Genomic DNA, 25,568 nt, shown 5'->3' on the forward strand with positions numbered 1-25,568 from the left:
GCATTCCTGTGATGGGATGTCCTGCAACTCTTAAAACTGTGCCTGTACCAACAGAAAACTTGACTTACAAGAGCTCATATTTTGCTTTAGAAAATGGCCTTAACTGAAACAAGTTTCCTTCTCTCACATTTGAGGAAGTTCCAAGCTGCATGAAGCTAACAAGATGAGACAAGCCAGAAAAGAAAACAATACATAGGAATTCTTTGAATCAGCCTCTGAAAAAAGATCAAATCCTACTCCTGGTATAAACCACCAGCCCAGGGCATTTTGTCTAACATGGATGTTCTAAGGTGCAAAGGTCAGTCTTGTTAATGGAGATCCTTTGAGGGGATAAATCAACAAGACTTGACAGTAATCATCCTGCTTTTTGGACATGGAACAAAGGGAATGTAATAATACATAGTACTTAACCTTCTGTTAAATTAAGTGTAATTTCTAATCAAAGACTTTAAACCAAAACGTGACTTTATGGTACTTTTAAGAACTAGCTCTTCCACAAATCATTTATTGAAGGTAGCAACAATCCCTGTTCCATCTGGTTTAGATAGATGATCATATGCCACAGTCCACAGCCTGTCTAGCAACTGTCAGGGTGGTATTCCAGACCCAGCACCAGTACTGGGTTATGTGTGCAGCTGTGCAAGGGCTGCACTCATGATTAGCCAGTAATTGAATGCAGCAGATACACTTTGTACTACTTCAGTGCACTGTTTAAGAGTAATATATCAACAAAAATGTCACAAGGAGCAAGAACATCCCAAATCCTTTATCTTAAAAGCAATGAGGTAGAATAAGATGATACTTGTAACATGCAAGTCTTTTATGTGGTATGTAGCAACACGTAAACTACAAGAGGTCCTGAAATGGGGAGATACTCATTTAATGTTTAGAATAAATAAGCCTCAGTTTAGCACAAACTGAAAAAAAAAAAAAAAAAAGCCATTGGTGACAACACACCTAGTACAAGCACATGAATACAAGTTGGAGCCACTATAATAATGAACTTCTGTAGCCAATAACATACCTACTAGTTCTAGGCACGTGACACATTGGAAGGTTTTTGTTTGTGGTGAGGCTTTATCCCATTACCTACCTCCAAATAGACCAGCTACAGAAGAAGGCTCATTGCGGAAATGAGAAGCATTAGGGTAAGCTTGAGGACCACAAAAAGAGTCTGATAAGGCATATCACACAAGAGAAAAAGCCAGGAAAGGAGAAGAGGGAGAGTTACAGAAAGAGAACCAAGATATACTGTTTATCTGCTACTCAAAAATCTAACTTCAGCAATTTCAGGTCAGTTTATAAATGCACATATACTCTAATAACATAGAACCAATGGAATGAAATCAACACACATCAGACATACAGTACAACACAAAGATTATATAATCTATAACACAAAAGGGGAAGGCATGGTTTCAAAGCTACAGCTAGATTACGATTTCTATCTTTTTTCCAAATGCCGTGTTTACACTCTTGGAAGAAATGAGTGTAAAAGCATCAAGGCATTTTTCTTATACCTGAAGTATAAGGATACAGCCCAATAGTGGATTCATATTTGGTTGTCACAAAGGGATTTAGTTCAGTAAATGGATTGTAATTATCTAAAGAACCAGAAAGAGTTATTTTAAATCCACACTCACGTTTTCTTAGCACCTTGTTTATGCTACAGCTAAAACTGCGTTTACATTTCACATTTCCATCTGTCAGGTGACACTGGTTCTAGACACACCTTTAGACAATGAGATACTGGAAGGGAATGCAACGTATCAATGCCACCCTTCTATAGCAACTACTTATGGGCTGCCATGTCATGGACCACTGAGTGCCACAAAAACCTACCACGGTCACATTCACAGCCCTGCTCTGCCACTTTTCATATGACCACACAACAAATTATACAGAGGAAACCTAATTGAATTTAACCCTACTAAAAAAATATAAAGGTGTATTTCAAACTGTCATTCTACATGTCCATGAACCACATACATTTTACTGGTAGTGTGGGGCAGACCAATTAAAAGCATAGGCTAGATCATTTTGCAGTAGTACCAGCTTAAATTATTTGTATACTACTGCCTCAGCCAACTAATGCTCCCTGAAAACTGTGGAGAGAAGTTCACAGCAAGAGTTCTTGTGCTTGATCTTGCTTGTTTTCTCTCTCCACTAACCAAAGGCAAGCTAGGAAACTAGATACCTAAGGTGACCTAAGGTAGATTAATATCTCTACAGTGATCCCTGTGTTTTAACTCTATTAACAAGTACCAGAGATATCAAAGGTCTCTTTATTGTAAGAGTCTGGATTCTTCTGTGATCAACTTTAGTGGGGTTCAACCTATAAAAAGAATGCCCTGTTGGTGCAGCATGATTGTCTTTAAAGCTAGCTTTGCTTAAAAACAGAACTGACATGTAATTAATTGATTTTTAGGCTAGGCAAGCTAACTTAATTCTTCATATTGAAAAGTAATTCAATTACTATCTAGCTGCACCAACAAAAACGTTGGAAGGATTTATAATATGACAGCTATGCTGAATTATGCCCAAAGTAAGATTTCAACAGTTTTAAGAGGTGAGTCATTAGTTTACTGCCTAGTGGGTAAACAATTTTGAGTAGACCACGCAGCAGAATGTGTATGACTTCACCAGTTTTGTTAATGCCAACAAGTCTGTGGAAGAGAGGGAACTACTAAAAAAAAAATTCTCTCCTATGTTTAAAAATAAGATTTCAACCCAAGAAAACAAAGTGTCCTTTTCATTCCCAGGCATATATAATTTTTTACCTTAGAATTCCTAAGCCTAAGAGACTTTGTGTACAAGTGTACTCAAACAACTGCTTTAACTTAACTAAGTTCCCTCACATCAGGGAGAATCCCACCAAGGTCGCTAAGCAAGGATTTTAACACCATTTTCATGGCACAGTTACTAAATCAACTTCTAACATTGCACAAAAATAAGCCCTGAATTACCAGCTTTTAGTTTCTGAAAGGCCCCATAAATATACTTTAGAAACTGAAATAATGTTAGAATTTGTAGGAAAAAGGAAATGAGCTTAAAATGGTACTTTACCAACAAACATTTCATGTGTGGGTGTCCTACTGGTGAAAGTAGATACATCAGAAGACACAGACAGATGAGCAGCATCGTTAGTTTTTGTAAGGAAAGGATTTAGGTTTGGAATGCCATCATCAACACTATCAACAGTAGCAGAAAAAGGATCTGTCCAATTCCAGAGAGCAAGAGAAAGAAGAAAAGGGAGATTAATTTAGTTACATGTTGCTTCCTAGGTACAGGAGAGTAAGAATTAAGAGTCCAGGAAGTATAGTTTTCTCCAGATATTTCTAAACTTCAGATGACCTAGCTTATAGTTTAATTTTCAAATAGTCCTGAATAAGCCATTCTCTGCTCAATAAAAATACTACAGATATTAGCTACACATTTACTTTTTTTAAAAAAATAAATAATATAATCTTGGTCTTCCAAAGTGTGCTTCCTCCATAGTGTGTTTTATACTGAAAATTAACATAATGAAAAATAACAATGTTATTCTTCTTTGAACACGATCTCTTTTTGCTTTGCTCAGTCATGTCCTGATACTTGCAGATTTTCTGGATTAGTGAGTGTTTCTTAGCACAACAGAACTCCAGATGCTAAGTGAGGAGATGATGCTGGAGCATCTTGAGGATAGCTTTAAAAACTCAAACAAACAAGAACAATGGAGCTGTACCGTTCTGCCTTCTTCAGACTGTATTTTGTTCTCACTGGGCATCATGAAATTTTCAAGAACTATGAATACAGCCAGGAAGCATACAGGACAAAAGCACTTTCCTTCCTACCAGCAAGCAGCGACAAGCAGTGTCAAGGAAAATGTTCCTCTTTAGAAAACTGTCAGACTGTACTGGGGTATGAATCATACAATGGTTTGAGTTGGAAGGGACATTAAAGATTATCTAGTTCCAATCCCTCTGCATGAGCAGGGACACCTTCCACTAGACCAGGTTACTCCAAGCCCCATCCAACCTGACCTTGAACACTTCCAAGGATGGGGCATCCATAACTTTCCTGGGCAACCTGTTCCAGGGTCTTACCACCCTCACACTAAATTTCTTCCTCACGTCTAACCTAAATCTCCCCTCTTCCAGTTTTGATCCATTATCCCTTGTCCTCTCACTCCATGCCCTTGTAAAAAGTCCCTGCCCAGCTTTCCTGTAGCCCCTTCAGGCACTGGAAGGCTGATATGAGGTCTCCCTGGAGACCTTATGAAGATAACATGGATCTACGAGTATCACTTCCCAAGGCATATAGGAGACGTTCACGGTTTCCTGATGGATGTAATTGCCAAGCTCAATGACTCCTGTATTCCAAAATCCAACAGTATACAAAAGGCAGCTACAGCAATGCTTGCTGACAGAAGGAGCTGTAGTTTAGCTGCCTGGCTTCAAAGCACACAAATCATCAATAGAAAACTCCAAACTCACTAGTGAGATCATCAAGAGTTGCATCTAGTCTTATTTTTTTTATCCCAGTGCCTGGAATTGCAACTTACTCTTCTAGGCAAAACCACTACAGAAATTATAAACAGGAGAGATTTCCTGAGTACTTCAGTTTCTGGCTTTTTTTTTTTCCTACCTAGTTAGATAATGGATTTATCCACAATTTTTGTAAATACTACAGTGATTCATACAGTAGCTTCCAACTTTCATTTTTTCTGTCCCTGAATCTGACCTCTTGATTCTCAGGTAGAAATGTTCCACAGATTGACAACATGTAGATTTCTGTCATATGTCATTTCTGTCATATGCAAGTCCTTAAAAAAGTGAAATTTTAGAACCATAAATGCATTATAAATGCATTATCCTTTGCAGGCTTAATACACACTTTGATTTCCTGCAAGCTCAAGGTACCTTATTCAGCAAGGCCTGATTTCTCTCAAGCTGCTCAGCTACATTGCAAGAAAGAGCAAAGTTCCTTAAAAAGCCTTTTTCCTATTCAGTCAGCAAAATGACAGCGTCAAACACTAAGAATAAGCAGAATAAGTTAATACATATATTTGCAAGCTGTAACAGTGATACAAAACTGAGTATTCTTATACATGTGTAGCTATATTACCACTTAGTGCACTTGTCCACATGCCAATCAGCTAGTCACCTGAAACCAAGTCCTTGCTTTCAGGTACTGATTAAAACTGTCTGCTTTGAATGCTATTCTAGAAGCTGTAGAACAAACAGATTTGACAATAAAACAGGTCAGATTATGCTTGAATCAACTCTTGCTTGCTTCTTCTGTTGCTGCTTCACATTCTTCTGATTCTATTGGTTCTCTTTGTAATTGGAAAAAATCCAAACAGATAGGTCACACTGATTATTTCCACACTGATACATTTGTTTTGCCTCTCAAGTTTAGGTACAAATTGATAGCTGGCATTCTACTTTCTGTTCCTAAATCCCAAGCTTGTATAGAGAGTTTCATGTGTTTTGACTAGTTAGACAATGTAATTATCAAGATTTTCTCAGAAATGTAATCTGTTCTCTGGATCTTCACTCATCTGCCTCATTCCAATTCCAGCCAGTGTGTTCAATCTTGTCCGAGGCTCAAAACTTGCCAATCCTAGTGACAAAGGTAACTGAAAATTAATTGAGTTGGGGTAATTTATATCCTTGCATTTTCAGATTTTAAAAATTGCTGTCTCTCTGACAGTAACACATCAATGTTCCTAAACCCCAATTTCACCCTTGAATACATATGCCATCTGTTTGTGTCAATGGAATTACTTTGCATCTTCAGGCTATCATTAGACATTAATGCTTCAGGTGCATTTAACGGACTAATTTGAATTTTGCAAACGTCTACTGTTAAGTAATTAAACTAGAAGTATTTTACCCGAGAAAACAATAACAAAGATTTCTCAGTGGCATGTCCCACAGTTTGAAAGAAGTAAACTGAAAACATGCAATAATAGAGCCTATTTCTCTGAGAGATTTTAACCTTGTTAGCTTTAACATTTTTGGAAGTGCAAGACCAAAGACAGCAAACCCAAATATAACACCTTTGGAACAATTTACCCTTTTATTACACACCTAGGAGCTGCTGCATAAAACTTTTATCAGCAACTTATTTCAGTCCATTGCAACTTGTAGCTGGGTCAATACTCTTTTTAAAGTCACCATATAAACCAAATACAATCATCATGTCAGAAAATTACCTAAGGGAGGGATGCTGTGCAGTGGTTAGAGCACAGGACTGGAAATAGTTCAGGTTCCATTCTTGGCTCTGCCACTGACTTGCCGTTTGACTTCAGACAAGTCAGTTAATTGCTTAGATTTCCCCATCTGTAAAATGTGGAAAGCACTTCTTATCTACCTCACCTCTGGGAAGTGAGTGTTCATGTCTGTCAAGCTAAAGAGATTTACTTTCTTTTGATAAAAGGTAACACAAAAGATGGTGATTCCAGAATTTTAGCCTGAAATGTTAGCAATCTGAAATTGTCACAGTTAATAAAAATCTTAGAAGCATTTAGAAATGTGTCAGCAGTTAGCAGATATATCAGTGACTATGACTTGAAGACTCTTAACAGGAGTAACACAACATTGAACAAACACAAACTTTCAGGCTAATAAAGACATGCCAGATTGTGATGGGACTTTTGAGACTAAGATAATATCCCCTTTTATCTCTCACCCATGAAACAAACAGGATGAGACAGAACAGAAGGTATTTTCCAGAAAGCAAACAAGATAAGCCAAAACATTTTTCTCAATTTCTAAACTCTAAGCCTATTAAACACTGACATTTGTATGTGCAATTCTCTATGCCCCTGATGGCATCTTTCTCAAAAGGTGCTCTGCTCAGCAAAACTAAAGGGCAAATAAACTACTTATTTTTGAAGCTACAACATATTGCCTTCATCACTCAAAACTGTGCATTATTTGCCTAAAAACGAATGTGAGAAAATATACAAAAAGCAAAGTACAGAGCAAAAAGTAAATAGGAAAATAGAATACACACACTGATTATTAGGAAGGTATGTTAGATAACTGGAAAGATTTTTAGGAAAAGCTATAGCTCGTAAAAAGAAATAGCAAAATAGAATTTCAGAAGAGGATTATTCCAATGCCTACAAAACTTACTGAAGCAGCAACTCCCAGTTTTTCTAATCATAAACCACAGCATTTTTGCAGGCATCTGAGTTATTAAAAAAACAATAATAAAATAAATCTGGAAATAACCACATAGTTCAGGAGTTTATTATGTTACCAAGTGTCATTTATGTAGGAAAGTAAAAAGAAACACCTTTATAAGAGATTTTTAATCCTCCACCAGTATAACCAACAGTTCAAGCAGGAAATACGTTACCTATATCAGAAGTATTCTGGAACACTGCAAAGCAGCAAAGAGAAAAAATGACTAAGTGCTCTGACACTCACACTAATCCTGGAAGTAATATTTCTGACTTTCTGGAATACTCTTGCTTGATTCCCTGGTTTAAGGAGTTGCCTGCATCTATAAGATAAATGTAACATCTCATTCAGTCCATCCTAGCAACTGGGCAGAAAAATCATTTGAGTATTATGAAGTAAGTTCCAGAGGGAAGAGTTTCTTTTGAATTTTGCCTCTTCACTTAAGAGATCCATCCACAGTTTTTTGCTGATTTGCCTTTGTAGTTGAATGAAATACAGAAAAAAAAAATTGTAAAGACATGCCTTGATTTGTTTTCAAAAACTAACTGAATTTTCTTGCTTTCTGTGCATACTTGTCACTACTGCCTCCTTTGAAGCCCCACCCAAGTTCTCTTCTATTATCACCTGCAAATTTGATTTGACATTAAGACAAAACTTAAAACTCCTCTTAGAAAAATTCTGTATTCGAGTTGCTGTGTATGCAACATGGACTACCTGTCATTTTCACAGAACTGCTCTCGCAACCAAGTTTCTGTAGCTTGTTATGTAACTCTTGAAGACACCAGTTATGAGGCTGACAGGGCTGCTCAACAGTTAAAGTAACTGCTAAGAACTGTCACATCAAAATTCATTGTAATCACCACATGTTGCTAGATTGTTTTAATCCATACCCAGATTTGATTTTTCTCTGCTCCCTTCATCCACTTGCAGCTTGTCTTTGCAAGACCTTTGTTTTTAAGGAAGAAAAAGCCCACAGACTATAGAGGGAACATTTACAGGAACCTGGCCACAGCAATCAGAACCTTGATCCAATTCAGAATTCTTACCTCCCCAGGTACTTCCTACTTGTGGAGCAGATAAAGGATGTACAGACGGATGAAAAGTTGGCTGCAAATCAAGCAGATCATTTGGCAGCTTTGAAGTGCTACAAAGACAAATTAATACAACTGTTGGAACTACATCGGTTTTCAATACAAGGCAACCGTCTAGAGTCAGAAAAGCTTTGTTACAAACTGGTTACAAAACAGGTAGAACTAAGCCAAAATCCAGAAGTCAGGTGAACTTCACCTTTTCAGTTCTGTAGAGAAGTGTTAATTTAGCAAGCTAAGCTCTATGTTCCAAGTGACTTTTGTCAAAGCCACCTAAGACAAAAAGACAGCCCCACAGCAGGGCAAGACCATGCTATGTCCAGCAATCTTCAGCAACTTTTAAAATAACCTCATGAAAGCCCTGATGGATGGCAAAGGAGACTGACAGAATGAAGTCTAATGGGTTGCACCACCAAAATGTTACATCTAAATTCCACAACTATCATCTTTCCACTGCTGAAAAACTGGCTTATACCCATGAGCAATTGAAGAACTCTGAGGAAAGGAAAATATAAGAAGCCTTGAAACACTGTCATACATCAGTCCTGTGAATAAAAACTCATTTTAAGGCACATTTTAGACTATTCTAAATCAAACTGAGACCTAAGAACACCACATGGAAATGAAGGCTGAAGTCTTAAATACACCCACTGAAACAATTTCAGGAATCAGACTAGAAGAGTAAAATTTATCCTCTTGCTAAGAGTTCATTTCATACTTGAAATTTGTCCTGGAAAAAAATGGAGCATTGGTTTCACCCAGAACTTCTTTAGCATACAAAATGAAGCAAAATTTGCACATACGGTTGTTACTATGGACAGAAGCTAAGACCCTGTGGCATCCAAGCATCTTTCAAAATAAGGCTGGCACAAGAGTTTAGAGACTAGTAGCCACATCTTAGATGTCTCTATATTTTCTTGTTGTCTCAATCCCTTGTACCATTCAGTTTTTACTATTTCATTTCAATAGCAATTGAAATCATATTTTGCCACTTCTGCTCCTGCTAACAAGCAGAATGGTCTGGTACAGCCCTTTAATGTGAGCAGCAGAACAAAGATCATTTTCAAGGTAAATCTTGTTCAAGCTAATGACAGGGATTAATCATGCACATTGCATCTAATAGAAAGCAACTGAACTTAGGAGCCAACATATCCCCTTCTTGGCAGCTCCTGCTGCAAAATCTGTTCTTTGCTCATAGCTGTCATACTGCCAGCAACTGAATTAAAACACAAACTATCAATTGTTTTAGAAGAAAATGCTCTTGTCTTCTCTATGTTGCACTTCCAGCTGCTTGAAGAAGCTTTGTCAGATATTTCTGTTTCAGACCTCTCAAGAAGCAAGATCAGCTAGTCAAAGTTACTACCTCAAAGCACACACCTGTTCAAAATATTCTGGCCTCTGAAAATAAATTTGAAAGAAAATATGTTTTCAACTAAGTCTGTCAGTTACTAACACTGACAGATTCTCTAGCTCCTTAGATGTGATTCAGCTATTTTTCACAGATTTGGTGTCAAGTAATTTCCTCCAACAGTTTTCTAATGGGCAAAGAAGGCTGTCAAAGTGCTGACTACTTTTAAAGAACAGCAAAAAGCTAAGGGAGACAAGTAGATTCTTATGTGAGCTCTAACAGGACAACTAAGCAATCCTTTATGTTTAGGATCACACCCAAAGTAAAAATATACCTTCAGAGAGCTATTTCCTTCTTTACTGATAAAAGCACTGTACCTTCTGCTACTGCTTGATCTGAAGGGTATTTTACAGAATGAAGATCGCACACTTACTCATACCAACAGTTCCTGTTAGACAAAGATCAGGATTAGTGTGCAGTGAGTACTCCTGAACTATCTTTGCAAGTCCTTGCAGACAGAGAGGTTCCAGATACAACTCAAGACTGCAAAACCTGCACCTCTACTTTCAAACTCAATTTCAGGCTTTTTCTCTCAAAATCTACCAAGCATTTGTTACTACTCTACTTATAAAGTTCCAGAAATGCAACATTAAATTCAGTATTATCTTTATGACCTCCTAAACTGAATTTTTATTTTACTTTTCCGAAATTAACTTGTAAGAATTTTTTGGGACAAAGTGCGTGTGATTTACAGTTCAAATGTCTGGCCCACAGACTAAAAACAGCTACAGGGGCTATCAGCAGTTGGTTCTTAACAGACACTACTCTGCAAATGTATGATGAAAACACACTTTTAACATTACCTATGGTAATAAATTATCCGTCTAACAACTTTACCCAAAATATCATTTCTTATCACATCACTAATGTACTCTAGACCCAACCAACCTTCTGCAGTGTATACTCTGCAGCAGCTTAGAGGAAACCCCAGCTGCAGTGCATCTCACAGTGAAGCAATACCATTAAGCATACCTGTTTGAAGAGACAGGGGTAGAAAAAATATCAATGGCTGGTGTAGTCATTATGCTTCCTTCTGCAGTGGACACAGGGGAAGCTGCAGTTGTTAAAGAGGTATGAGGTTTCTTTGCAAGTTCTTTTAGACGTTTCTCCTGTTGGGAAAGTGAGCTGGCATAAGAAATCCAGAAACAACACTTGTATATACAACTTTGGAGGTAAGTAAAGCAGAAGTTAAAGAATTCTTTTTAGTTATTCCACACACTAGTATCTGCTACTTATAATTACAAGAGTCAATGGTTCCACAAATCCTCCATAAACTATTTTAGCAAACCCTCTACAAGTTGTATGGTGTATGCTTGTAAGATTCTACTTTCTGCACTTTGCCAACAGCACATATTCAATATTAAAAACTCTCTTTTTTCCCTTTGCTCCTTTAAGAATCCTAATAAGCTATTAACAAGAACATAATAAAGGTATTTTCAATTAGAAAAGTTGTATGCTTACCTTTAAAGCTTTTAAGCGAGCCTGTTCTTCCTCTAACGCAGCCTGTTTTTCCCTTTCATCAACTTTTGTGAGGGACAGGCCAGTGCTTGCAAGAGAAGAGACTGCATTGGAAAGGGTGGTAGCCCTGAAGTAATTGGACAGGAGAAAAACTGGCTGTTAATAGGTGACACGTGGTAGGAACATGTGAAAAACACTTTGCTTGTATCCACCCAGTCTCCTTCTGAACTCTTTGTAATACCCACTGGAGATTGGATTTTCCCCCTGAAATGTTTCCTGTCCAAACTGCACCACAGAATTCATGTCTGAAGCTTTCGCTGTTTGCCTAGGAAGGCATTATTTGTAGGTACGTGGGAACTTCTGATAATCCGGGCTTCAGTTTGAATTGTTGCTAATTTAACAGGTTTACTTAAGACACTACCAATGCAACTAGTACAACCCAGAGGAAAAGTCTGGAATTTTATACTGTTTAAGAGCATGCAAAAGGACTTAAAACAAAACATTTGACTTTTAAAACAAACTAATCTTACAAAAGATAGCAAATATTCTGCAAAGCAGCTAACAAAACACTGCTAAACCTTAATGTTGTCACTACCAGAAAAAAAAAAAAAAAAAGAACATATAAAACACTACTGCCTTAATTTTTTGAACATGCAACAGAGAAATGCTGTTTAAATTTTTTAAAAGCCTAATATGGCAAAATCAAACAATGAAGACAGTTGCCTAGAGAACTTCTCTAGATTTCACTTTGGGTTTCAGCAAGCATTTAAAATCAGTGACTGCCTCCACCATGTAGAGTATGGCTTTAACCCCAAATTATTTTAAAAATCTATTCCTAATTTAAGGACTTCTGGAAGCATTTTCTTGCTTTTGACAAAAAAGGAATTAGAATTTAGAGACAAGAGTTTAAGAAAATTAATAAATGTTACATAACTTATAGAAGTCTAGTTATTAACATAAAATGAACATTTGCAGGTAAGTGAAAGAAGCAGGTTAGATCTTAAAAGTGTAACTACTACATGATTCTACAGCAAGTGCTTGCACCTCTGTAGGTTCCAGTTCTGTTGACATGGAAGAAGCTGTCTTAAGTACTCAGCAAAAGATAGAACAACTTGCTAATCCATCATTGCTAATAAAATACAGTCTTGCCTCCAACAAAACCTACACAAACCTTGGCTTATAATGAAATAGAAAGCAATGGACTTAACATTCGATTCATCAGTTGTTTACAAGGACAAGGACATAAGCACCTGATTGCAGCTGTGGAATCTTTTATTTTCTTCCCTTCTAGAGAAGCTAAATGTTGTTCCAAAGCATCAAGAAGGCTACTCGGTGCCTGCAAAGACAGACATCAGGGAACAGATGTGAAGAAGCCAAGGCAAAACAAATCAGCAGTTAAAAGACTTGTAGAGAATGCAACTGTAGGGCAACTGGTAGAACAGCTCAGAATAACTTGTACCACATCTTGGCATCCTGCACACATCTAATTACTTCAAGTATCAGGTGATGTACTCTCCTCATTACATTACTCTGTCATAATGACTCACCAGTAAGTACTGAAATATGTCAAGAAATGTTAAAATTAACAGCTAGGAAACAGTAAGCAGACAATTGGAAGCAACCAGTTTTTCAGGAGACACTAAGAAGGAAATTGTACCTAAAGTGATTTCTATGTGCATGCTCTGCAAGCCTTCACCATGGTTTGAATAGGCATCCAGCCAAAAGCAAGCTTGCTAAAAACCACAGCTTCATAGTATCATGTAAAAGTTTCATTATGTGAACTCAGATATAAATTGCATCTTCAAGCATGATAGAAATTAGGTTGTCTTAAAACTCAATTATATGACAGAAATTATCTATCATATTTTACAATGGGATCACTGCATAGAAAAGCCAGGCTCTGACAGAGATTGAATTTTATCACAAACTTGGAATTAACTTGGTCACAACATACGCAACAAAGTACAAGCGAATGCCATAATGCCAAGTTTTTCTGATTACGCAACCACAAAACAGACATGTCCTGGCAAACACATAATAGGTTTACCTACCTGTGAAAGATCTGGTATGTCTCCTCTGTCAATTCCAACTTGCTGTAATAAAACAAATGAGCTTTAGAACCTGTTTGCTTTGGTGTAAGGTAGAGATGCTCAAAAAGCAAACGACATCAAGATGAAGTAATGTAAAAAGCACAAACCTGTTCATAATATACATTTTAAATCTCCACAATCTGTATTCTATAATAGATGGTTATAACAACATGCTGTTAAATGTATACACATTTGAAGTAGGTGTATTACAGAGATACTTACACAGATAAAACCTTAGAAATAAAACCAGTAAGAATCAAATGTTTCTGAATGTTAAGGCTACAGAATTTTGCCTGTTCCACAATTTATGTGGCAAATTCTCAGACCTACCGCTATATTTGCTAAAACAAAAGCACCTACAAAGTTTTGTAAAGAAGCTGTTTTCTAAAATGCAGATCAGACTCATGTTATGTAGCTAAGAAAAAATTAAAATGCATATTTATACACCCTCCTTAAGTGAAAGATCAACCAGTCAGCATTTTGTAGTCAGGTTTTTCAACACAGTCCTCAAATGAACTGATCACCAGGGGAGAGAGTGAAAGATGGCCCTTCATGGAACTGCAATTAGGCTGGAAGGAAGAAGTATTTGCTTTATGAGAAAAATAGCACTTTATAAGTTTTTTCAAATAAAGGGCAAAGTTTAGCTGACTAGAGTTTACCTCTGCAACTTTAAGGAACTCTGAGATCCGTGTCATTCTAGTGAGGAACTTCTTATATATATCAAGGCCTTCTTTGCACTGGTTCTTTTTCATATCAAAGTATTTTTCTATAAACAGTAAGAATACTTGCATTAAGTAAGAAGCAAAGCATTCTGCAAAGGATATGCAAAGTAAAAGCATACAAAACAAGACAAACAAAATGCCTGCAGATCTGATTTAGTATATTAACTGAAGAAGTCACAATGCCTAACTTGCACCAAAAGACAGAAGCTCCCTGGAACATGAGCTAATGATCACATGCATGCAGTTACACCTTACCATGCAGATACTAGATCTCAAAAGCATAAGCATCCTGAAGAGGACAATCAGGTTTAAGAATAAGTAACCAAAAGAAAAGTAAATTCATATTCTTAAGGAAAAAACACACTTTTACAATCCAGCAGTCAAACATCTACTCTATTCCACTGGCCATATATCAGGCAAGATTTTAATATCCTCTGCCAGACTGATGCCTCTATTATGGTGCAGTCTATAATGAGATGCAACAGATTACAAAAGACCAGGGCTGAAAGCTAGTGGGTCCCACCCTCCTTCTTACAATAGTGCTTTGAAGGTCTATTTCTATATAAAGCTTCACTCAAAACATGAGTGAATGACACTGCATGCCAGTTCTCACAGATGGAAAAGAAGCATACAGGGGCTTCAGACTGGAAGCATGACTTTTTCACTGCCTAATTCTGGATTTTCCTTTCCTTTTTGGAAGAACTGGGTAATAACAGCAATCAGGTAGCCTGATCCAATCACAGAATGCTCCCCTGCATCTTCAGTGTTTGCAAGTGAAAGGCTTGAAATTTTTAATTCCCTCTAAAATATAATATACACTCTAGAACATATGCCAACCAATCGTTAAAGTTTTGATTGCCAATCGCAAATGCTGTGACTGCAAATTTCTCACTGACAGTAACTCATTTCAGTTAAAAAGAAATAAAGTCTGACCACCTTTCTTAAAAAGAAACAACAAACCATCAATATCATGATTCAGGTTTACCACGCAGTTCAGTAAGACAAAAAAACCCAACCAAAACAAAGTAGTGCAAGAAAAAAAATGAAGGAAATCTTGATTTGGGTTTGCTTTTTTCAGGAATTTACCCCTCCCTGTACACAATGCAATGGAAAAATTGTACAGGAATACCTCGGAAATAAATTTGACTTGGAAATAACTGTAATCACAGAATCACAGAATTTTTTGAGTTGAAGGGACCTTAAAGGTCATCAAGTTCCAACTCTCCTGCATAGGCAGGACACCTCCCACTACAACAGACTGCTCAGAGTCCCATCCACAACATCTCTGAGCAGCCTGTTCCAGTGTCTCACCACCCTTACACTGAAGAATTTCCACCTGATCTCTAACCTAAATCTCTCTTCTTTCAGCTTAAAACCATTACCCCTTGTCCTCTCAATATTTTTATGTTTTACAGTAGACTATTTCTACTTATCAGAAAAAGAGGAGCTCTTTGCAATTGCTTACTAAGCTCGCTCCCTGAAGTTTAACATTGCAGAAAGTAGTTATACTTACCCAGGAGGTTAATAATCCCTTCGTTATATGCCGCAAACAGTCTAATGGCATCTTTGAAGAGGAGCATGAAGGCAGCATTAATTACACCATTTGTAAGTTCATTGCTGTTGACCTAGGAAGGTCAGAAAAAAGTTAATTTAACTGAATTGATCCCTTATTGGAAAACTTCTAGTTGAACTCCAGTACTCTATCCCAAGGCGTGCTTTCCAGTCTGGCTATTAATGGAAAGTAGCAGCCTAGCAAATCAGCACAGGATCACTCAGCACAGAATTAAATCAAATCCCTTTGGCAGACATTTCTGTTCACTAATGTTAACTTTAACTAACATAGCTAAAAGACAGAGGGCAGAAATAATCAGCTTATAAATGAACAAACCATCCTTATGTAACATTGCACTTAACAATAATTTATATCATATCACAGAATGGTTTGTATTGGAAGAGACGTTAAAGACCAACTAGTTCCAACCCCCCTGCCATGGGCAGAGATACTTCCCACTAGACCAGGTTGCTCCAAGCCCCATCCAACCTGCCCTTGAACACTTTCAGGGATAGGGAAGTGCATCTTCTTCTCTCTGCAATCTGTTTCAAAGTCAATAGTATGTTAGACATGTACATGCTGATAAACTTACATTGAAGTCAAGAAGTGCATCCATTTGATTTTGTATAATTGGCACAGTTTTTAGGAGTTTTTCTGTGCTCATTGTTCTCATTACTCCATCAGCCCTGTTGTGCAGAACAAAAGAAAATTCTTCACTTGAATTTTTAAGACAATTGTTAGTTAGAAACATAATGTAGAAAATAATTAAATTATGGCTATTCAAAGCAGGCATTCCAATGTTTAGGAATGCTGTCTAGCCAACGCAACTATAATAACCACAGTGTACAAAAGCAACAACTTTTATTTGACCAAAATATGAATCCAAGATGAATTTTTATTCAGAGGAAATGAAACTGATACTGCTCAGAAATCCAGCACTCAGTTATTATTTTGTCAGTTTGAATCATTTTCTTTTCAACTAAAAGCAGTAAGGAAGAACAAACAAATGCAGAAATATGTGTTTCAAGATTTTTCAGAAATATTAGAGACTACATGACACTTCCTTTCAGTGGCTGACTACCAATATTTGGATTTTTATTAATTACCCAGATTAAATAGACTAGGAACAAAAATATCCAATAAAAGAAACCACGGAGGAAGCAATTCAGTCATTTCAGTGGCAAGAAACAACTGCTTTCTGTGAGATAAATCAGACAGGCTTGCACTTCCATCAGCATGCACACAGCAAACCAAATGCTTCCTGCAAGTGGAAATCTCACAGTGCAACTGCACAGAAAGGCTGTGGCTGCTCTCCAGGCTGCAAGGCCAAGAGGAGCACACTGCCTCCAGTTGTACACTCCTGCCACATACTTACTCCCTCCTAATAGCAACATGGCAGGGCATGGGAGCAGAGCCCCTGAGAAAAAAAATGAGGTAGATTGCTGCCACCAGAACAGTCATTGCTGCTGGCTCACAGAAGGCCCTCCAGGCAGGATGGTGGGCTAAATAATTCACCTCATTAGGTCTAAAAACACCTGATCACAAAGCAACTGGGAAACACTCTAGTGTATGTGTAGCCACTTGACCTTCCTGTGCATGGAAATCACTGTTCTATGTTGTCTAACCATTTCTAAAGGCAGAAACTGTGGAAAGAGCTCAAGCATTTCCCTTTTATTTTGCCATCACACTTCAAAACAAAATGGACTGTATGATACTAGCAAGGGGGCACACAGCATTTAAATAGTGCTCTCAGGCCAGTTTCAAATGTTTTTTTTTCAACACTATTGCAACATATCATTAGGCAACCCAACACTGCAGTTAACTCACTTAACAGTTTCAGGCTGAAATTCTTGTGAGTTAGTTAAGAATTAATTATTCAGCATTGAGCTAAATTATCCTGTGTATGAAAAGATGCCCCAAAGTAAAACTAGAATTATGTTTCTAAACTTTAAAAAACTTTGAATCAAGAGGTAACAAAGTTGGAAAGACTTTCAACCACGACCAGTACATTCCCTCCAGCCTTCCCAATACAGGAGATCTCCAAATTCCATTGTTCTGCAATTTACCCAACTACTGGTGCTCTATACTGTGTTACATGTAAACAGATAACTAATCTCAAACAATTGGTCTATCTTAAATGAGCTCACTTTCCATAGAAAATTTTAATTCCTTTAGACAAATTCAAAATAATCTCTACTACTATGTTGTGTTAACAAAGGAATTGCATTACATTTACAAAAGTAGTAAATTTCATACAGACATTTGGGGAAAAAAAGAGAAACACGAGGAAGGTGTTTGTATTAAACTTCTAATGTTTAAAGAAGCAAAATTACACCAGCTGAAGTAAAATATTTTTGCAGTTCACGTAACAGGGCAGTTGAGCCTTTGTGTCATGGGAGACACTCGACTGCTGTCTGTACTAAACTGGAGCCAATACTGGTATTTTCCACTTGAATAACAGGACATAAGATAAAACCTCAGTATAAAGAAAACAAAAATTCAGTCCTTACCCTCTTTTTACTTTTGTGAAGTCAAAAGCCACTTGTCTATAGGAAACTGCCTTTTCATTCAGATATCTACTATACCGTCTGATAAACGTTGACATGTCATAGCCTACAAAACAAGTTTCAGAAGCTTATTACGTACCTGGTCAATTAAAGAACAAGAACCTTTCTCTAAATGAAGTCCAAGGTATTAACACATGACAGCTTAATTGTATTTGTGTGATTTTGTACAATTAATCTGTGCTACGTAGAACAGGGTACGTCATCACATTCACCATGTAAATCTAACAGACAATACTGCAAATATCTATCAGATCTGAACTACGTACAAGTTTTTGCTTCGCTTCCTAAGGAAATTACTTCCAAGGTGCAAATCAAAGTATTTTATGCAAGTTCTCTTACACTGTGATAGAAATTGCTAAGAAAAAAAAAAAAAAATCACATGATGCATTCACAAGGATGTTCGCATCAACTCCACAAAAAATTCTCTCATTTAAAACTGAGCAGAAAAAAAAAGCCATTGAAGGAAACATTAAGACATGACAGAATTTCTTCTATGTTAAGACAGAGTAGATAGGAAATATTTTGGTAACTACCAGTCTAAGGATACAGACCAGGACAAAAATCTGTTCATACTCTACTAAGACCACGGAAGTTAAGACTCAATAAAATGAGGCAACTTGCTAGATCATTGGTTCTCACTGAGAAGGTTTCTGTGCCCAGGAAACCACTCTCTCTGACTGCTTTGTGGCAAAAAATTAGAAGCTGCTATATAAAAAGAGATGCTAAAACTAAGAAACCACCTGAGGACGAAAAAAACCAAAACAAAACTACAAGTATGATGAGAACTGCACTGAATTACAGTGTAACAGGTTGGAAAGGTATTTCAGTTGAAAAATCTGAACTAGAGAGAAATTTATTTGCCCACAAGAGTTAATCTCGAAGATGGATGGAATGCTCTTTGAAAAGGTCCTCAAGTAGCTAATTGACTCATTTATTTTAAGCCGAAGTCTTGTCTCACTGACATTCTGGTAACTCATGCACATATGATGCTTTTTTTTTTTTTTTTTTAAATTTAACTTACTAATTAAAATACATCTTTTCAAAAGAAGAAATCTCTTAAAAAATAGGAGGAATATTAAGTCAGACCTGCTTAGTTAAGAAAGTTAGAAGCATGCTACCAAGTTGTAATGAAAGACTCCTTACCTTGCAATCCACTTTTGTCTAGGAAATTGCTCAAATTAAACAATGTGTTTCTGGACGCCAGATACTGGATAAAACGCTAGAAGGAAGGAAAAATTGGAATGCTCTTACTATATTACCAGTTATCTGGAACTGGGGTAACAGTACTAGAAACATTTTTTTATCCAGCTTATGAAATTCAGCTTTTATGCTTTAAGACTGATTTCAAATCTGGAAACTACTATAAAAGTTCTGCTAAATTTTCAAATTAAGATTAAGTTGTTATTTTTAATGTAAAAACATGTGATCAAATCAAAGTTATATAGATATTGCATGAAGGCCTCTGACTGAAAGACTTCATTTGTTTTAAGCCACAATATGGACCTGAACACTTGTGAAAAAAAATTCCCACCCCAAGATGTTATCACTTTACATGCTCCCAATTGTTTCACTCACTTCAATTTTTAAAGTTGATTTCATTTTACCAACTAGCAAAGGCCATCTTTACTCAGCATGCAACTGTAGTAGTACTTGGTTTAAATACGAAAATAAGATGAGGTAAGGATTAGTTTGCTTATAAATTAAACCTTAAATAACCATAAGAATTATCTAAAACAGTATCACACTTAGTACATCTTATCAGTTACATATAGTTCTGAATTACATTTCACAAAACTGATGCTATTTTCATCTTGTAAAGACACATTTGAGAACACTGGCATCACATTAGTAGGAAAAACAATTTTGTCACATCAACCACTGGATAGGGAGCTGCTACAAAAATAATCCAATCACTCACACATGTAATAACATTATGACAGAGGAAAAACTAGTTCTGATTCATGTAACATACTACAAAATTATTTTCATTAGCATAAATACATAGGTTATGAAGAAAAAAGACTGGAGAAGGATAAGACACTCAGTAATTAGCTATAAATTAATTAAGCAAAAAATTTAACTTACTAATTAAAATACATCTTTTCAAAAGAAGAAATCTCTTAAAAAATAGGAGGAATATTAAGTCAGACCTGCTTAGTTAAGAAAGTTAGAAGCATGCTACCAAGTTGTAATGAAAGACTCCTTACCTTGCAATCCACTTTTGTCTAGGAAATTGCTCAAATTAAACAATGTGTTTCTGGACGCCAGATACTGGATAAAACGCTAGAAGGAAGGAAAAATTGGAATGCTCTTACTATATTACCAGTTATCTGGAACTGGGGTAACAGTACTAGAAACATTTTTTTATCCAGCTTATGAAATTCAGCTTTTATGCTTTAAGACTGATTTCAAATCTGGAAACTACTATAAAAGTTCTGCTAAATTTTCAAATTAAGATTAAGTTGTTATTTTTAATGTAAAAACATGTGATCAAATCAAAGTTATATAGATATTGCATGAAGGCCTCTGACTGAAAGACTTCATTTGTTTTAAGCCACAATATGGACCTGAACACTTGTGAAAAAAAATTCCCACCCCAAGATGTTATCACTTTACATGCTCCCAATTGTTTCACTCACTTCAATTTTTAAAGTTGATTTCATTTTACCAACTAGCAAAGGCCATCTTTACTCAGCATGCAACTGTAGTAGTACTTGGTTTAAATACGAAAATAAGATGAGGTAAGGATTAGTTTGCTTATAAATTAAACCTTAAATAACCATAAGAATTATCTAAAACAGTATCACACTTAGTACATCTTATCAGTTACATATAGTTCTGAATTACATTTCACAAAACTGATGCTATTTTCATCTTGTAAAGACACATTTGAGAACACTGGCATCACATTAGTAGGAAAAACAATTTTGTCACATCAACCACTGGATAGGGAGCTGCTACAAAAATAATCCAATCACTCACACATGTAATAACATTATGACAGAGGAAAAACTAGTTCTGATTCATGTAACATACTACAAAATTATTTTCATTAGCATAAATACATAGGTTATGAAGAAAAAAGACTGGAGAAGGATAAGACACTCAGTAATTAGCTATAAATTAATTAAGCAAATGCTGGAGGACCATTTTTCAGTTGTTTTTTGTTTGTTTGTTTTACAAAATGGATTTACAAATTCTCTATAAATTTCTAAACATTTTTGTAAGCACTTGATTTCCACGTTCATTCTTCAAGTACTATTTCTAGCTGTGAAAAGTTTCATCTTGACCAGAAATCTCACCCTTATTATTTCTTTAACATACTTTGCAAATAAAAATTGTTGGGCAGTTTTATTCTTACAATGGGAAGTACTTCAGACAGTGGTCCCATGAAATATCTTTAATTACTATGAAATGCACTGGTATCATTTTAACATTTATATGACTCAAAAAGCAAGTACAGCAAAACTGTATAGACTGTGCTAGAAAGTGTCAATTACACCAGTGATAAAGTCAACATGAAAAGTTTGCCCTCTTGTGGCTTACTTAGCTAGAAAACAGATTTTCACCAAAACCAGGAATAGTATGCAGGTAACCTGCAAGAGAAAGCTATGTATGTATATATTATATACACACACTTTAAAAAAACCAAACCATACCAAACTAGAACTTAAAACCCCTGCCGACACAGTCAAGAGGAAGCAATTACATGACCTGTAAAAGCTCTGAATGAATCCCTGAAATGAAAAGTTCAGGTCCTCTCAACAAAATCCTACTTGCAATTTTCTAAAGCTACCTCTCTTTAATTTCCAAATTTTCATTGCTTGCATCGTGGTGACTGTTTCCAATAAAAAAAAATAAAAAAAAAATGTTTGTAAACATTTTCTAAGAAAGCCTTAAAAGTAGTTTGTTTCTTTTAAATGCAGAAAAACTACTTGTTACTACACTTGTCTTGGTATCTTGAAAAGTAACATTTCGTAGGGATTCAAGTAGTGGAACAAAACAAGCTTATTCCTTTTTGTTTAAATTGGGGTTTTGTTTGCTTAACTGCTCTAAAGTATTTGGTGTTATTTGGCCAAAGCCACCTCAGGGGCACACATCTGCCTTCACTGCAAAAGGTTAGAGAGTGATGGGGAAATCAAGGCGTCTGGGAGAAAAGACCACCTGGATTATCGGGAGCATGACCGAAAAACATTTCCATTTTCAACTTTCAGAATACCATTCAAGGTAATTCCTGTTGGGCTTGTTTAGGTTTGGTGGTGTAGTGCTTTTTTCTTAATAGATTAACATAACAGAAAAAGGTGCCTACATCATTCAGGACACTTCCTTTGGATTCTAGAATTACAAACTTGAAATCAGAAACAAACTAAGTAGACAAACATATGAGACCTATGTTTGTGCAGAGTTAGACATAAAATTTAAAAATATTATCTTCTTACTAAGATAATTACTGGAAGCATTTAGCTGACATTTATAGGAATGAAGTGCTGGAACTGTTATCAGATATATAAATTTTTTGTATTACCTCATTTCCATACACCATTAGATGATGGGTTGTGATAAGAGATTTGAAGACCACTACCCAGCTACTGTTGGTAGTTCTTTCAAACAAACTGTCTGCCAGTTGTGGGATGTTCACATTCATCTCATTTGTGCACTGGATTAAATCTGCAATACAGAAATTTATATTATTATTATGAGTTCTGTGAAGGCAGGTCAATGACAAAAAAATAAATTTGTTATATAGTAATATTTTCTATGAAAACTGAGGAGCTTTCCAGTAAACTAAATAATTTCTTGAAAAGCACCATGGTACTGCTCTACCAGCACCTCACAATACAAACTCCAATCTTCTCACTTCAAGATTCCTGGTCCTCAGTTGCTTTTGTAGTTAGAAGGTCCTGGAACCTTAGAAGGTCCTGGAACAGAAGTACCACAATGACTTACACTATCACTGACTAACAACTCAACTTTCAAATATTTAAAGCATTAAATAGCAAAAGAACTCTTACATGCTACCATTTAATAAAGTTTTATTGGAAGATTATGACTAGAATTAACTGTAAACCTTGGATTTCTGAGATGATCAAAGGGCTGGGAAGCCTGCTGTACAAGGAAAGGCTGAGAAACCTGGATTTGTTAGGCTGGAGAAAAAAAAGGCTTAGGGGAGACTTCATAGCCATGTTCCAGTCCTTAAAAAGTGGCTGCGAAGAAGATGGAGACTCCCTATTTACAAGGAGTCACATGGAAAAGACAAGGGGTAATGGATGCTTGCTACTCTTGGAGAGATCCTTACTGGACATCAGAAGAAAATTTTTCTCTATGAGAACAGTCAAATTTTGCAATGATCTCCCCAGGGAAGTGGTGGATTCCCAGCTGGACACTTAACACTCAGACTCACAAGACACTGGGCCATTACATCTAAACCCTGTTCCTACCTAAAAAGGTTGGACCAGATGATCCTTGAGGTCCCTTCCAACCTGGCATTCTATGATTCCTGGCCTCTTAATGGACCAGTAAACCCTTCTAGACATTTGTTAATTGTGAGTAATAAAAGATTCAAATACTGCTTGGTCTTGATACGATGCAATCAACAGCTGCAAAAAGACAGAGGAAATGTTAAGTGAAAAAATAAGGCTCTAGCTACAATGCCAGAAGCTGACCAATGAATTTAGTTACAATAAAGTGGGTTGTTAAGTGAAAAAGAGTGTTAGGAGCACAGCAAACTCAAGGCATGCTGGCTGAAACAAAGCTATCCAATTTTTGTTCAACCTTGAATTCCAGTAGACAAGTTCTAGTGACTTTTCAAGTAGTTGGTAAAAAAGTTACCCTATCTTTCTTCTGGATTTGCTGCTGTCACAACTGTATAACCACAAGGAGACATATTTATAATACAACCAATATAATAATATGTAATAATCCAGTATGCTCATGAAGGAAGCAATAAGATGATGATGCTACAGTGACAAACAAAACAGGAGCAACAATAGTGATATAAAACACAGCAACATAATACTGATGACATTTTAGTACTATTACCAACTCAAAACCCAACAGTAATTTTCATTCAAACTGACAGCCCTTCTGGACCATGGCTCAGTAAGGAGTAAATCCTATGCCTGCCAGTGTATGTGCTACTGAGATTAAGTGGAAACATCAGTTCAATCCAAAGAAAAATGTTTAACCTTGGAAGACAGTTTTATATCTTGCTATGAACCATCAGACATCATGAAGGACTCCTGAAAGAAAGGACCTTCCTTCATTCCCAGAAGTAGGTAAGCACACCTTCCCATAAACTCAGAACTAGTACGGTCAGAACTGATAAAGGTGCTATTTACAAGTTTAAGTATTAAAGGAAGTAAGCAGGAAATGATTTCCACATTAAAAATGTAATGAGATGGAGAGATTAGCCATTGCTTTATCTACAAGTAAAACTGTGATGACTACAGGCATTCATGACCTCATGTTTAAGTCACAATCATCTATTATTGGATGATGACTTGGGGATGTTAAGACAATGCTAGGATATTACTCAGCAAGACACGTGCTCTGAGCTCAATTATTAAAACCAAGCCCTGCAGGTTCTTGATCTTCACGTCTTCCCACTTCATTAACAACACAAGCAGTTTTGTGCAAGGCTATCTGGCAGGATCACACTTTAAATACAAAGCTTTATCATCCTGTATCATATAGGATGTCAAGTCATACATTTTGGCATAAGAGCTGCAAATGTGTATTAGAAAGAGAACTTCTATTCTTCAATGCAACATTTGCCAACTAGCCAACAGCAACAAAAACTTGAAAATCCCCTATCTAAAATTACAAAAAAACCCAGCCATTCTAGATCATATTTTGTGCTAGAAGAGACACTTTGTAAAACACCACTGGACTTTCAAATCATGTTTTGGTATTTGTCGCAGTGTGTAAAATAAAACAGGCTCTGTAACCCAGCAGAAAATCATCCCTCTCAGAACTGATGAGTGTTTATGTGAAAAGCATATGAATGAACTGGGGGGGGTTGTGGTGCACATGAGGAAGGAGAACTAGCAGCTGACTAGGAGAAAACCTAGGCAAGAACAGAAGTACAGAGGCAAGTCTAGCCCTGAATGCAAGGAAGTATTCTTGCAAGCAAGGGAGAGTCATTGTGACACCAGTTACTACAACTAAGTTTAAAAAAACATTGTTTCTTTAAAAACCCTACAAAACACAAGTTGAATGCCACAGATGCTCAATAATCTGGTATGTCCCGATACCCCAAAGCTTCTCTGAAAGTATTCACATGAGCAATGCTAATTAGGTAAATAAATATTTGCACAGTTAAACCAAAATTAGATCAGCAATTTTGTGCTAACAGAGCACAAGAAGCATAGTACAGACACAGCAGAAGACAGTACTCTGCATCCCACGCTCCAGGAAGACTGCCACATACAGTGTTCTTGCTTATTTATGCTACTCCCACAGACACCCTTCATTAAGGGAGAGGAACAAATATATAATTATTTTCATAT

General features: G+C 36.5%; 1 protein-coding gene across 3 annotated transcripts in view; it reads right to left on the reverse strand.

Moving 5' to 3' along the window:
• The window catches only part of PICALM (phosphatidylinositol binding clathrin assembly protein), a 66,497-nt gene that overhangs the window by 16,843 nt on the left and 24,086 nt on the right, over nt 1-25,568 (reverse strand). For 2 of the 3 annotated variants that reach the window (XM_010002549.1, XM_010002550.1), the window contains exons 2-12: nt 22,586-22,728; nt 20,268-20,343; nt 18,004-18,106; nt 16,086-16,179; nt 15,455-15,566; nt 13,879-13,985; nt 13,181-13,222; nt 12,380-12,465; nt 11,133-11,256; nt 10,644-10,780; nt 8,222-8,319 (exon numbers count right to left, since the gene is read on the reverse strand). In XM_010002549.1, coding sequence (XP_010000851.1) covers nt 8,222-8,319; nt 10,644-10,780; nt 11,133-11,256; nt 12,380-12,465; nt 13,181-13,222; nt 13,879-13,985; nt 15,455-15,566; nt 16,086-16,179; nt 18,004-18,106; nt 20,268-20,343; nt 22,586-22,728 — 1,122 coding nt within the window. Of the gene's footprint in view, nt 1-3,066; nt 3,217-8,221; nt 8,320-10,643; nt 10,781-11,132; nt 11,257-12,379; nt 12,466-13,180; nt 13,223-13,878; nt 13,986-15,454; nt 15,567-16,085; nt 16,180-18,003; nt 18,107-20,267; nt 20,344-22,585; nt 22,729-25,568 lie in introns of all 3 variants that reach the window. The other variant, XM_010002548.1, reaches the window with a different exon arrangement.

The sequence above is a fragment of the Chaetura pelagica genome, unplaced genomic scaffold, assembly GCF_000747805.2.
Source record: "Chaetura pelagica isolate M959 unplaced genomic scaffold, ChaPel_1.0 scaffold388, whole genome shotgun sequence".
Taxonomy (NCBI): domain Eukaryota; kingdom Metazoa; phylum Chordata; class Aves; order Apodiformes; family Apodidae; genus Chaetura; species Chaetura pelagica.